This window comes from Salarias fasciatus, chromosome 19 (assembly GCF_902148845.1).
Source record: "Salarias fasciatus chromosome 19, fSalaFa1.1, whole genome shotgun sequence".
Classification (NCBI taxonomy): Eukaryota; Metazoa; Chordata; class Actinopteri; order Blenniiformes; family Blenniidae; genus Salarias; species Salarias fasciatus.
The window spans coordinates 5,674,288-5,689,501 of record NC_043763.1 but is presented as its reverse complement, the minus strand read 5'-3'; the positions used below and the strand labels follow the sequence as shown (position 1 = coordinate 5,689,501).

The window sequence follows — 15,214 nt, the reverse complement described above, 5'->3', positions numbered from 1 at the left end:
GTCACTCCCCACTTATTAATGTAAATAAGTCCTCCAGATTTCAGCCGTGTTTTGTGCGTCTGCCCTGGTCAAAGGCCAGTTTCCATATCTTGTAGGCTCCCTGGTGGAGTATCGCGCTGCCTGCAGCGCTGCTCTCACACTTCCTCCTGTTAATTCAATCACAGCGGAGGATGGAGTCCAAGACGCGACGGTCCCATTTTTAATGGTTTTCACTCCTGGTAGCCAAACCAAGCTATACATGTGACTCAACCGGGGAGCAGGCGTTTCCCTCTCCTGATTCACGTCTCCTTTCTCCCCCCCCCAGATGTGGAGCTGCTGTCGATGGACAGCACCAAGGCCAGCTGCTGGGTGAACAACAAGCTGCAGGCCCACGAGGAGCAGTGGAAGGAGGACGACTGCACCTTCTGCCAGTGCGTGGACGGCGAGCCGCACTGCACCGCCATGGCCTGCAAGCAGAGCTGCCAGAACCCCGTGAAGATCCCCGGGGAGTGCTGTCCCTTCTGTGAAGGTAGAGGAGGGCGGAGGGGGCAACGTGATCACAGATGGATAGCACCGATATTCATCAGCAGATCAGAACAAATCTTTTAAATCAGTTGTCTTAAAAGAATAAGAGACATCGGTCCACATACCTCATGCAGGAAGCCCGTGCGGCCTGGCAACTTGGCCGCAGAGGCCGTATCTGCATGGGCTCATTAAAGGGGAGGCCACAGAGCATTCTTGGAGCTGCAGGGTTCTTTGTGTTCCTTTATTACCCCTGCCCGCCAAAATGAGACCCACCTGTGTGCGGGGCTACGGCGCGCTTTCAGCACAGAGGGCTGCGTAATTGAAGTGGATTTTTTTTTCCCCCCTTTCTTTCTTCGGTGAAATTAGTTACAGCTCGTTGGGCTGCTCCTCCCACCAAACGTGGCACGAGGCACTCGATGGGCGATGGTGTAAAAATGTGTGTGTTGCTCTGCCCTGGTTTATTGTGGCTTCACAGTGAAGTTGGCTCGGGTTTAAGAGGGTCTGACTTCGATACTCTGTTATCTTCCCTGGTACAGTCCGGGAGCTGAAACACACTCCAGACACCGTGGGGTTATTAATGGGAGACGGCGCTGCACAATAAGACGGAGCAGCGCGATGTGTGACCCACCCTGCTGTAATTGCTCTACATTTATCTGTAATTACTGTTTATAAGTGGAGAAGTGTGAATAGGTAGCTATTACAGTTGGCACAAAAGGCAGGGACGAAGCCTCACACCTGAGGGACTTCACACACACACGCACACACACACACACACACGAGCAAAATCAGAACCATCTTCTCCATCTTGTCCTTCATCCCCCAGAGCCCTCCTATGAGACGGTCAGCCCCCTGCTGTGCCCCCCCCTGGAGAACTGCTCCCTGTCGGTCAACGACTGCCCCTTCGGCTTCCTGCAGGACAAGAACGGCTGTCTCCTCTGCCAGTGCCTCAACAGTAAGTCTCCTCCTCACGCCGTCTGTCCAGCCCGACGGGTGAGTCGGGCGATCGATCTGTCCCCCCCCCCCCGGCATGCCGCGACTGGCGGTCCTGACACGCTGCGCTGGGGTTTGGACGGCGGCGCGGGCGTGTCGACATTCATCGCGGCTTATTTTGCGTGTCTGCGAGGTTCTCCGTCACAGGAATGTCCCCCGCGGCAGCTCTGACCAATCGGTGCGCCCGTGATCTGACGACCTCCGTCTCGCCTCTTTCAGACGACTCCTGCCCCGACCTGGAAAAATACTGCTCCCTGCAGTGCCCCATGGGATACGAGAGGGACGACTTCGGCTGCGAGGTGTGCGAGTGCAGCATCCCATTGCCCAAGTGTCGACCTTTGACCTGCACCAAGACCTGCCCCTACGGTTATGTGTAAGTACAGACTTTTCTAAATCTCCCGTGTCTTTCCAGTCATTTCTCATGTTGTTTTCGGCCCGTTTGAAAGCATCTGCGCCTGTCAGTGAGTATTGAGCTCCGATTATTTATAGTCAAGAGGGAAAGCCTCCTCTGGGAAAACAAAAAGTGTGTCTGGGAAGAATGTAAACTGACTTGTTACCATAACACCGATAGTTTTGGCAGAGATGAGTCGGTAACTGATTGCTGTTATTGATATAGTGACGCCTTCTCAGAGAGAAACAGTAGATCTACTGTTCTCTCTCTCGCCTCTTCAGTTTGCTTTAGCATTAGCTCATGTAAGCCCGCCTCATCAATTCAGAGTAGTTCACAAGTCAACTTTGGGTTTCTTTGTGTTTGAGTTAGAGTAAGATTTACTAGGTGGTTTGTGAGTGAGTTTCATGTTGATGGATGCATTTTACATACATGTTGAAATCCATTCATTTGAGCTGCTTGTCAAATCCCTCTAATCAATATGCAGGAGATTATTTTTATTTATCAACTGAAATGATTAGACAGAAAGGAGGAGGAGTAACATCCCACCCTGACGCAACACTGGTGGGAAATGATCACTGGAATCTAAATCTTTATATGATGAAGAGATGCTGGAAGATGAGTGTACCAGCAGTTTTGGCACTCTAAATCAAAGTCTCTCTCTTGGTGGCCAGTGTCTGAATCTCTGTACGAGTGTGTGTGTGTGTGTGTGTGTGTATGTGTGTGAGTAAATTTCTGTGAGGTCCACGCCATCCCGTCAACCCTCCTCCAGCTCCTCTCCTCCTTAATCCCATTTAGCCGAATCAAACATCTGGAAGCGCTCTCTACCGGGACGCCCGGTCCCCAGGCTCCGCTCTCATTTCATAAATCTTCATCCCGTCTGCGAACGGCCATCAAAAACACATCGGGACAGAAGTGGCCGGTATGAAGCATGCGCTGCCTGTGGAGCCACCTCACATGATGGGAAGAGGGGAGAGGAGGCAGGAAGTCCCGGCTTTAGCCTTCATAAGCGGTAGTTTAGGCCCGGCTTCAGAAGTCTGAAATCCTCTGAGAGCTTGCCAGCCTCGCAATCCAGACCTGTCTGCTCACACAGGTCTGCTGCCTGCAGCCACCGCTCAGAAACACAATGCACAAAGGAGCTTTGTGCGTGCGCACGGGATGCAACGGCGGCGCCCTGGGAGCAATGCAGTGTGCATCGGGGATGCACGATATCGATTAAACGCGCTGATGCTGATACCGCGATATGATTTAAAATAAATGAACACTTCAGGATGTGGCGTTTAACACTTCTTACTTCCACCGTAACGGTTTGAGTGTGGATTTTCCATGTTTAATGAGCAGTTGAGAGGCTGAATCTTCTTGGAGCAGATCTTCCATTTGAAGGTGTGTTTTTCAATAGCTCAGAATCATCACTGTGTCCAAAACGGTCATGAATGGCATTCTTCTGGCCGTCGCCGTCGCGCTACGCTGGAAAATTCTGCCGAGCCAGCAGTCCCACCATGCCAGGGGCCCCCACCGTCTCCCTGAGCCCCTCGATCCCCCCGGAGCCTGGAGCGCTGCTTGGCATTCCACACGCCGTCTTTAAACAAAGCCTTGCTCTGAGGTCGCGGCGCTCTCTGTCTCTGTATTTGTACAGTGCGGCTCTGGCCAAGCCCGCGCCGTGTTGTTTCAGTGGCCGTTATTGCTGTTGGAGCGGGGATTGGGTTCCTCTGTTGGCCGAGCCTCACGCGCTTTCCCCCCCTCTTCATGTGACATTTAGCTGCGTTCTCCGGGGCTTCTATAATTCACATGCGCTGAGGATTAATAGAGTGATTATCCAGGCTTGATGAGGCTGCTAAATAAGAGAGGAGCCATCATTTACCTGGGATGAAAGAGTCGGGAAGGCGAGGTGAGAATGAATGGAGTGAAAGATGGATATTCGGTTTGTAATTAGAGAGGTGTAGTCACAGGTCATGCTTTCATCTGGGTTCAGACCATTTATCTACTGTCTACTCATCTATGTTTCATTAAGTAGATAATTAGATCCAACTGCTCTATTTCCAGCCTCTGAGCGTCACTGCTTCATCCGAGTTGCTAACCAGCAATCGTCCCACCTTTCCAGTCATTCTGTGGACCGTCGACCACTCCTCGTTATCGTTTCTCACTTCTCTCGAGCCACTGTGGCTCTCCTGTGTTCTCCAGGGGCCTGTGGAGCTTTGAGGCTGAACCCGGAGCATCTGAATTGGCTTTAGACGGCCTCTTTCAGGGTCTTATGGTTGGTCTGATGTGTAAACCGCAGGGATCTCACATGTTGGCCTTTTATTTGCCCTTCTTCAAAGGAAGCTAATATGGAGAAGGGGAAAGCAGGTCCAGATGCTGATTATTCTGGACTCCAGCATCTGGGTTTCTCTGGATCGCAGCACCACGTTGCTCCACAGCTCAGGCAGAAACGTGAAGCTCGGTGTGAGCTGTACAGGAACGGGAGCGTTTTCCTGTCTGACACGCTGTTTGCGTCATGTGACCCTGATTTCATATATATATATATATATAGCTCCATAGTCTAAACCAGGGGTGTCAAACATAAGGCCCATGGGCCAAAACTGGCCTTCAAGCAGCTCCATCCTCCCAGTTTGTCTTTGTTTTGCTGGTGCTTAATCATGTTTTATTTGTCTTTTGTGAATGGTGCAGGAGGAACAAGCACGGCTGTGAGATGTGTCGCTGCGTCAAGTGTCCTCCTTTCACCTGCGACAAGCACTGCAGCAACGGCTACCGCCAGAACAGGAAGGGCTGCTCCGTCTGCATGTGTAAAGGTCAGTGTCGGGAGTCAAACACACCGCTGCTGCACACACTATTAGTGAAGCAGCATTCATTTGTGCAGCAGCAGCTTCAGCCGATTGGTGCATTTTACAAAAATACCGAAGCCATTCATAAATTGTTTTGATGTTGCGCACATCCTGATGTGCGGCCACAGTTTGTCCACTCAGCCGGGGCTGTTTGCAGTGCGAGGGCCCGAGGATGGAGGAGACAGAGAGGCGTTTGTAAGCTGCGACACTTAAGCTGCAGCTTTGATTTCCTGTGACCTTTCCCTGCTCCGCCGCAGCACTGAGACCTTTATGTCGGCTTGTTTTGGTCCTGGCTTCATCTCGAGGGATGTGTGTGTATATCTCTGATTAAACCTGTAAAGCTTGAAGGTAGCCGCCAAATTTACGATCCACCACATTTTATGCCACAAGTTTATTTTTTGCCAATTAAGCTCCGTTATAAATATTTCAGCGGAAAAATATGGCCACGGTTTTGTTTTATGGGTGAGGCGATTACCGCACCTGGCTCCTCACCTCCTCCAACCGGAGAACACACTCCAAATAAACTGCTGTTTACTTGAGTTTGAATTGGCCTCTGTGTGGAGAGATGAAGCATTTACACATGAAAACAGTTTTTTTTGGGGGTGCCTTCTACCATTTAAATAGAAGAGTTCTTCAGAAACGCTGTGCTGTCCATTCAGAGTGTCTGTATTCCAGAATCCGGTGCAGAGACAGTTTGTTCGGTTTCAAATTCCCAACAAAGAAAAGCCACACCTTGATGTTCCAGTCTCTCTTCTTGTGAAATCCACATCTTATGCTCAGAATCTAAAGAAATCCACCAATCAAGTTAATAACATTTTCAATCTTTGTCCAAAGTTTGTCGTTAGGATCTTCAGCTCCTATGTTGCAATAGAGTGACCGAAATGTAACCAATAATGTTTCCATGATTTGTGCATTTATGCTCCACATCTGAAAATACCTGGAGAATTAGACGGTGGCCTACTGCCCTAGATGCCGCTGTACTCGGTGGAGCAGCTCTTTAAAAAAGCCCCAGTCACAGCAGGTGTAATTTAAGGGCAAGAGAAAGAGCACTGCTATTTAGAGAAAAATCCCAAAGGCATCAACCTCATCAACATAAGTGTTTTTGAATTTGTTTTTTATGTGTGCTGTTGGAATGAGTAGAGATTAAAATGGACTATAAGGAGCCTGTTGGATGTGTTTATACACCAGATTGCAACCACAGGAGTTTTTACACTTAAATTCTTCATTAGATGTATTTTATCCTCCTAATTTATTACATTTCCATCATATTTAGTTCACGAAAGTTTTTTGAACTCCTTTTTTTCCTCATAATTTCTTCCCTAACCCGAACATGCCCCTGTCTCCATCACACTCTGGTTTCTTCATAAATTGCACCCTGATAATGTCAAACCATAACCGCATAACTCGCTTTACTGTGAATCATAAATGAGCTTAATGAAATTTCCACTGTGGATTTATAAGCTGCCTTTTCACTGCAGGCTGGGGTGTTTTTTGACATTTCGCACAGCTGTTCCGACTAACCGCCTGGCTGCTGTCTGCCTCTGCAGAGAGCGTCCACGCCCCGAGCACGGTGGCCCCGGCCCCGACGCCCGGCTACTGCCTGACCTCCAACGGGCACCGGTACGAGGAAGGGGACGGCTGGCACGACGGCTGCCGGGACTGCTACTGCCACTCGGGACGGGAGATGTGTGTGCTCATATCCTGCCCGGTGCCCAGCTGCACCAACCCCGTGGTCAAGCCGGAGCAGTGCTGTCCGACCTGCGAGGGTAAGACTCCGTCCCACGATCGGATCGCGCTCTGTACTCAGCCAGGCTCGCCTAATGGAAGGCCGATGGGCCGAGACACGCAAGCAGACGGGCTTTAAAAGTGTGAATTATAGTTATTCCGAGGGGAATAATAAGAGAGAATGATAAAAGTAATCATTAACAGTGTCTGTTTATATAATTCCACTTGAAAGCAGAACAGTGGGTCACAGTTCTGGCTTTGGCAGTGATGTAGATGTGATGGAAAGATCTGCAAGTTTAATAAGAAATGCATCGCTTTTTTTGATTATGAGTTTGTTCTGGCTTTGCTGGGTAAACTACGTAAGCCGGCATTTCACACAGAACACATCCCGATGCAGTAAACAGCTTCAGTCTGTGTTGCATTAGCGCTTCTTTGAATGACTCAGCACACCACCTTGTGGTGCGAACTTGTATTGCAAGGGAAACTGGCTGATTTTTGGCGAATGCATGGGAATATTTATTCCCATTCAACTGAATATTTTAGGTTTTTTGGAGTTTTTTTTGCCTGAAACACAAGCTTTTTGGTTCCCCTCTGTTTTCGTTGATCAAATTCATCTTCGTTGGCATGTCCTTATTCCTTCACATGTTAATATATTAACCACTAAAAGTGATTTTTCATTTCATTTCAGTGGGGCTAGTGTAACAGATTAAAGCCAGTACAATCAAATGGAAGAGATGCAGCATATTGGATAAAATATCACATGCTGTTTATACATGTAAAGACTTGACGGTGGAATAAAGGACTATTTATAAGGAGAGTTCAGTCAGAGGGCCTCAGGAAGAAACAGCCTCGTGTGATGCTCTGCTGTGAATCTTGGAGGGATGAGCGTGTTGCTGAAGCTGCTCCTGCCTTGGATCAGGATGGACCTCGGTTTGGATCGCTTTAAAAATTGGTGCCAACCATCTAAAACGGGGTGTCAAGTTGACCCAAACTGAGATATCCGTGATGTTGTCTTGAAAGCTGGCTACTTTACTGCTGCCAAACCAGCCTCAAAGCCCTGCTGCTGTAAAAATATGCATGCAGAAAGCTGCAAAATGCAATTGATATTTATGTTTTTGAACATTTTGAACTAATTTTGAATTAATTGTAAAGATTTGTCAAAATGTTCACCTCTTTGTTGTATGTAGCCTCTGAACTGAAACCAGTTTGATGCCTGATAGTTGGGATTTCCAAGTCGATGTGATCAGACCTGCTGTCATTTTGGTCGCGTTAAAATCCAAAAGGTGAACTTGTACATGTCATCCCGTGTCTGGAAACAGGCTGAACATGGTTTTCAGTTCAACACACTGATAACAAAGTGACTCAGGACTTCAGGACTTCTGGTCTGGAATCACTGGCTCACTGTAAGTTGCGGTTTGGAGGCATGCTTGTGCGCACATGTCCGACGGCGCTCTTTCAGCCGAGGGCTCTGGGTTATTATCCAGCTTTCAGAATTGACTCGATGGCCTCTTGAACTTGCAAACACAGTCTCTATCTGTTTCTCTAAAAATGGCAGGAGCAGTGATCCACACACCCACAGTTTTTTATCCACAACTCTCCGACTCATGAGGGATATTTATGGAGGAGTGACTCAGTGGCCTGTTCAAATATTTAGGAGTGGAAGAATGTCTACTACTTTCAGAAGCTATGCACACTCCGCCGTCAGGGGACAGCGGGGTAACTATTTGCAGATGTCCGCTGCCCTGCCGGACAGATAAATGTGTTTTAGTCAAATTAGTCTCAAAGACGCGTTCCATACTTGCACACACTCCCTGAGGCGTGTGTCTAATAATGGACCGCGGTTTCCCGAACATCCTTAACCTTTCACTGTTTTCGCTCCATCATGTAGCGGTTATTAGCAGAGGCCCGAATGAAAAGACTCTGACGTTGAGGTTTTTTTTCCTTCCAGACGAGTCGGGCAGCGGTCAGCCAGAGGGGATGGACATGGTGGTGTGCCGCGCGCCCGGAGGGGAGTTCTACGTGGAGGGGGAGACCTGGAACCTGGACGAGTGCACGCGCTGCACCTGCAGGAGGGGACGCGTCCTGTGCGACACCGAAGTGTGTCCCCCGGCTCTCTGCCAGACGCCCATCAGGAACAAGGACACCTGTTGCCATGTGTGCCCAGGTAATGAGGGGAAAAAAAAAAAAAAAAAAAAAAAGAGGCCAGACTGCAGAAATATAAGCCTGGCTGTAAAAGTTGGCGGTTTGGGATGTGTTATCAGCGGGTTGCACTCTGTCGGGCAGTTTTATGTCAGCCACACAGGCTTATAAAGAAACCAGCCAGGACCGGTTGGGTTTACATGCAGATCCTCGGGGCAGGCCACAGTCCGCACATGCGGACCACTTCCTCTGACTCTCTCACAGCTCCGAGGCGTAAGAATGTAACTAATCTGGCTCAATCTGCGCCGTTTCGCTGGTTATGGGAATATGCTCTGACACAAACGTCCAGGCAAATTCGCAGCCGCTTGCATATTTTATTTGCGACTGCGTCTAAACACTCGAGCCTCTCTCACACACTTATAAAACCTTCTAAACAACATATCCCAAGCACTTCCAAGCATGAGGCCCACAAATCAGCAATGCATGACTGCGCCTGAGAGCTGCTCCTCGAGAATGCCGGCCCGCCTTATCGCTGCATCTCCCCTCACAAAAGCAGACTGTCAGAGGCCGGCCTTTGATATATGTATGGGCCTGGTCACCAGGAATGTGGGAATAATACACATCTCACTGACAGGCCCTATGATGTATGTGTACAGTCGAGCAGCGCAGCATGCACATGCTAACTATGTCTTTGGTCATGAAGAGACTATAGATCTCGGGCCCGTGGGGGTCCGATGAGAGAGATAAGGGCCGGGGGTGAACGGCCATCTGCCATATGGAGTCACTTGGTTTGCGTTTAACGTACGGTAAAAGCGTCTTATCTCAAACACGGCCCTAAAGACCCAATAACCTTTGTAGATCGAGATGTTACAGATCAGCCCCTAAATGCTTCTCGTTGTAGTTTCTGCACAACACAAACAGATGTTTCCGACCCTGCGTTGCCTGTGATTCACCAAACATCCACCTGTGTTGCGCCCGCAGAGGAGACGCTGAGCCCCCTGCTCCCGGTGAACAACAGCCAGCAGGAGTACTGCATCACCAGCGACGGAGACGTGCTGCTCGCCGGGGACTCCTGGAAGGCCAACGCCTGCACCAGCTGCACCTGCAACAATGGCACCATTCAGTGTTTCTCTCAGCGCTGTCCCGCCGCCAACTGCAGGGTCCCCGTTTTACGCAAGGGCCAGTGCTGCCCACACTGTCTGGGTGCGTACGCACAAAGCAGAAAGCAGAAAGCTGCCTTCATGAAGCTTTTGGAACAATATGTTGCATTTTGTTTCACATTTAATTATCAGAATCAGTAAGTAATTCCACTGTATTTCGCCTTCAGCCACAGGATAGTGCGAGGGCAAGTCGAGACGACCTGCAGGTGGATTTAGTTTAATGGCACCTGTGTCAAATTGCACTAAAATTACAAAACTGTTCACACGGTAAAGTCAGTTTATGTTCTGTCCTAATATGTGGTTTATGTAACGTCATAATCGGCGGTGCCACTGGATCAAGACGCAGCCTCCCGATGGGGAAAGCCATAATTTCTATTGCTTCATGTCAAAATTAGGGAGCAGTTGAGGGAACGCCGGTGTCCAGACTGAATGTGTGTGTTTGTTCATCAGGGCCTCGCCACTCTGGCGCTACATGGGCAAACACCATCGCTCGCTAAACATTCCGTGTGACACACACACACACACACACACACACAGTCGGTCCACTCAGAGCGAAAACATTCCTCGAGCATCCGCACATTCACACGTGTTTCCTGTCCCCGGCTGCAGCGGCCCGCGACACACACTCTGCTCGCGGCACAGGAAGGCAAAGCTCCATGTCAGCTTTTCCTTTGGAGGAAAACCTCGGCATAGGCTCCCATTGTTCCCCCTGATAGGTGGCCGTTTGGCCGGGCCTTTTGTTTTTGTTATTTGCCCAGTGGAAAACACCTCTCTTTGCGTAACGCCTGCACAGAGAGGTCCGAGCAGCTTATCGGTTAAGACGCCGGGGGGTTGGAGCACCAGTTGCGCGGTTACTTTTAGTCCTGGCGTGGTTTCATGGTGGTCATGAGCTTTACCTCTCCCTCAACAGAAGTGACCACGTCGGTGCCGGTGATGGTTTCTACCGGTGCGCCTGAGACGACCGTCGCCGCCACCACCGTGCAGAGCACAGTGTGGATCACCACCGTCACCGTACCGCCCATCATTGCCGAAACAGGTACCGGTGTAATGCAGCTTTTGGCGTCCTTGACATTACAGCCCCTTTGTTTATTTAAAAAAAACTGAGCAATAATGACACACTGAACATTACCCGTTTCCCGCAATTTCACCGAAGAAATCATTAGAGGATGCACGAAACCATGAAACCGCTATGTGTAAGATTGTTTTTGTTCCTTATAGACATTAAAGTGCAACGACTCTTTATTGAGTGACAGACCTTATTTGGCAACTTCCTCATTTCTTCACCAATAGTGAGCAGGATTACCTTACCATTGCAGCAACACATCATCAGTGGGGTAAAAACTAACCTGTCTGAAGACGGTCTAATCCCAGCTCAGGAAAATCCAGTGTTTCAAAATGATAGGAAGAGCCGACATCGAAGGATCAAAAAGCGACGGTGTGATGAACGCTTGGCCGCCACAAGCCAGTTATCCCTGTGGGAACTTCTCTGACACCTCCTGATTATGAATCAAACAGTTAATTTATCTTTCGAGAATTAATTAATCTTCACAATTTGAAGCATTCATGCTTTTAACATCTCATAATCACACATAATGTTGTTTGTCCCTTTGAGTTGACCAAATAAATGATCAGAAATTCAATATTTGATCACAACATGCACTGTGAGAGCTTCTTAGTGGTGTAAAATAGCATTTTCACTTGCTATAAAAAATCTCGGAAGCACTATAAAAGTTAACGACAATACCTCCTGGAAATGTACAACACAACAGAAGGTTCAATTCTTGATACAAGACTGCAAAGTGTGTCTTACTCATGACTGAGAGGTCACAGCCATGCTTTAGTAAATTTACTGAATATATGTTTTAAAGTGGGAGGGTTAAACATAAGGCCTGTGGACAAAAGTTTGCTCGCAAGAGGTTCTAATGTGGCCACCATACAAGATTTTTTTCACATTTTTTAGAGTAGCAGACAGAACACAACGCTGACGCCTAAGCTGACATATTGGTGATGCTGCCACAAAAAATCTGCTAAGCAAACTAGCATTAGCAAGTTTTTTTTTTATATTTCATTGTAGCTATTGTTCCCCCCAAAAATCATTAAAATTGTCTTCATGTTGAGATTCTAGTCACTCTGTAGTAATGGTTTGGTTTTATAAGAATATTAACATTTCCATCAAGAACAACTTTAAAGTTTAAATTTAAAGGTTGTTATGGCACTATTTTCTGGTCTGAGTAAAATTCTACTTTTTTACTGCCCTGAAATATATTCATGAATAGAAATGAAAAAACGTTTTACCCTCTAATGTTTAATCTACTTCACAGGCAGATAAAAGCAGAGTTGTCAGACACTTTTAGTTGAAGGGTCTGTATTATATTCAGACATTTCTGTGGCTTAAAGTTGTCTTCGTCCACCAGATGAGCCAGGATTGGGCGAGAACTACCCCAGCCAGACAGAGATGGCCCTCATCTACCAATCAGCAGCCTGGATCCTGGCAGGTCTCCTCTTGGCCATCATCATCTTCCTCATCGTGGCGTTGCTCATCAACAGGAAGAAGAAGTGGGTGCAGATGTCCTGCTACAGCGCACCAAAGAAGGTGAGAAGTCTTGGCGAATCAGGCTTATTATCCCTGAAGCGCCGGCTGCCTCATATAGAATAGCTGCATGTGCCGCGTTAAAACTGTAGATCAGTCAGGAGGTATTCGCCTTGATCTTCCAGCTCCTGCTTCAACCGGCGCTAAAGCTGTCATTACTTTAGGATTAATAGAGATTCCTGTTGCCCCGTGCTTTAAACGGGAACCAGGTCATGTCAGTCATGAAGTCTCCTCCATGGAAGAGACAAACGAAGTGAAGCCGTGTCCTCCTTGCCTCCGCAGACCGTCATCCTGAAGAAGCACGTCAACAAGAACTCGGTGGTCTACATGGAGCCGTCCAAGGAGAACAAGTTCCAGAACGTGAAGAACGACTGCGGCATCATCCACTTCTCCCCGGACATGTCCTCCCCCTGCCTGGACAAGATGACCATCCCCAGAGCCAAGCTGAGCAACGGCACCGACTGGACGCCGCGCTAGGCCGCCGCCTCCCCCCCCACCCTTCTCTTTGTGTGACAATAAAACTGAAAAGGACGCTGTCTAGAAGAAGCACAGCCAGTGACCACTGTTTCTTTCATTACGCGTCCACGGTTTCTCTGCATTTGGACGTTTGGACGGACAGATGGACATGTGGAGGCGGGGGGAAATATGTTAACTGCTTTGAAGCGGGAGGACTCGGCAGCCAGAGCGACTGTGAACGCCGTCTTAATGCTGCTCATTATTGCTCCCTTTGAAACTGGAACTTTGTGGCAGTAAGAGGAGCATAAAAAAGCTTTAGGACGGGGGTCGGAGCTGTAGTTAAAAGGCAGACGCAGAAGATGCTGCGCCCCCTCCTCCTCCTCCTCCTCCTCCTCCTTAAGTGCAGCCGTGGATGTAATCTTCGTCATTAGCAGGGAGCCCAAAGGATCTATTAATCCAGTCGGGTCAGAGTGGTTCTGCAGCCAAATCATAACAGGTCAGCAGGCTTTATATAGACCTCGGATCCAAATCCCTGCGTTAGAATGTGTGGTTTCCAGCTTAGTTTTTGTATATTTCTACAGTATTTGTAATAGATGTAGTGTTGTTCTTGGCCATCTCGTGTTTTTATTATGGGTGTCTCTGTGGGGCCAGATTGAGCCGTTTTAAAATGCCAGTCTAAACATTCCCCCCCCCTAAAGCAGTACAGGAAGGACAAACTTCCCAAATAATCCTGTTGTTTCTACTTTTAGGTGACCCGAGTCATTCCGTTCAGAAATCCCAGATGATAAACTGCATTTCCAGCATCTGTAGTTCTCAACCTCTCTGAAGATTAAGAAACACTGCAAAGCATGGTCACCCTGTTTGTAAAAGGTCCCAGATCCCTGTTTTAAAGGGAGCCAGCCAGTGAATCCCCCCAGAAATCTCATGTGGAGTGATATTTATTGGGGAAAAAAATGTCATTTTATTGACATTTACAACACCGGACACGTCATCTGGACCTGTGAGGACAGTGTTTGATACCATATCTCCATTCACAGGTGTGTGTAGATGTGTGTATGTATGGGAGCTCACACGTGCATGGAACGGTTTGTAATAATTCCTTTCAAAGCCTTAATTCTACAGCCTTAATTGATTTTCACTGTCCAGACAGAACGGCTTAGAGATGGTGCAGTCTGTGGTTCTCACCAGGTGAAAACACAACTTTCTGTAAAATGCAAAAACAATGAGTTTTTCCACCTGAAACCCCGTCGTGCAAACGGGGCCTCATGCAAGCGAATTAGGCGGCGTGTTGACACAGGAGTTAAGGGGATCTCGCTAGCATCTGTACATTCTGGTCCACATTACAACATCACAGCGCGCTAGGAGATGTAGCACTTTTCTTTGGAGCCAGTGTTGTAGAAAGCTCCCTGCAGGATTCCTGGAGGGATAAAGGGCCCTAATCAGGGATTTGATAGGCATATTAAGCACACAGAGATGTTAAACCACTCAAGCAAACATGCCGTTGCAGCTCGGGACTCCGTACCGGACAAGGACGGAGCGCAGGAAACATTTTGGGGTTTCAAAGGAAAAAAAAAACAAACTAACAAAAAAAAAAAGGTCCATTGCCAATATCTCAAAGATTTTCAAGCCAAAATTGGTTGGAGACCAATTTCTATTGAAGTGTTTTAGTGCCGCAGTAGGTTTGTATCTGTTTGAATCATGACTGTGCTTTAAAAAAATGAAGAGGCGACTGTAAAAGCTTACGCAATTCTTTGTTCTGTGTACAAAAAAAAAAGTAGTTTAAATGAGTAGGACAGAAGAGTACCTTATTTATTTTTTCACATAGCTTTATTTATTAATACTAAACTATAGTTTGAGATTTCTTTGTTGGGGGGGGGGAAAAAAAAGAACTTTTTAGTAGCCAAAGCTGCTGTACATTGTAGACCATTTACCATTTCTATCTGCTATATTCGATACCGCCTTATTTATTTCACTGTTGCAAAAATCCTGTAAATATGTTTTCCTAGAACAATGAACTGTAACATTTACACCTATTTTGAGAAATAAATGTGTGAACCAAAGTATCCTGCGCTGATAAGTGAATTGCATTGGGGGAGAGCAGTGAGATCGCCCGGGATGGTATCGGTTAGCAGCACTCTGCATGCTCACACACACATCTGGTCCTGGATATGTGGGAATTAGTCCTTCTAGTTTCCCCCAAAATCTGATCGTTCTCTTATCGCAGTAGCACAAGCAGATGTGTCTCCTCTGAGATCCAAGACCCCCTCATCTATCCAGCAGGCTAATAAAACGCCGGAAAACACAAGAGACGTGCGAGCCAGACCTGGAAACCTGGATAATCCCGAGTGCCGGCTGCGTTGTTGTTTTGACTTGTCCGGCGAAGCTCGCTCATAAACTTCAAGGTGAGGAAGCTTCACCGGAAGGATCAATAAAGCAAACA

General features: G+C 47.8%; 1 protein-coding gene across 1 annotated transcript in view; it reads left to right on the top strand.

The window, feature by feature from the left end:
* Window positions 1-14,834, top strand: part of LOC115406873 (cysteine rich transmembrane BMP regulator 1 (chordin-like)) — a 34,487-nt gene extending 19,653 nt beyond the window's left edge. The window contains exons 6-15 of the mRNA XM_030117130.1: window positions 305-508; window positions 1,328-1,456; window positions 1,714-1,867; window positions 4,550-4,671; window positions 6,252-6,470; window positions 8,378-8,593; window positions 9,550-9,771; window positions 10,639-10,764; window positions 12,143-12,321; window positions 12,601-14,834. Coding sequence (XP_029972990.1) covers window positions 305-508; window positions 1,328-1,456; window positions 1,714-1,867; window positions 4,550-4,671; window positions 6,252-6,470; window positions 8,378-8,593; window positions 9,550-9,771; window positions 10,639-10,764; window positions 12,143-12,321; window positions 12,601-12,795 — 1,766 coding nt within the window. The 3' untranslated portion in view covers window positions 12,796-14,834. The remainder of the gene's footprint in view (window positions 1-304; window positions 509-1,327; window positions 1,457-1,713; window positions 1,868-4,549; window positions 4,672-6,251; window positions 6,471-8,377; window positions 8,594-9,549; window positions 9,772-10,638; window positions 10,765-12,142; window positions 12,322-12,600) is intronic.
* Window positions 14,835-15,214: the final 380 nt, after the last annotated feature.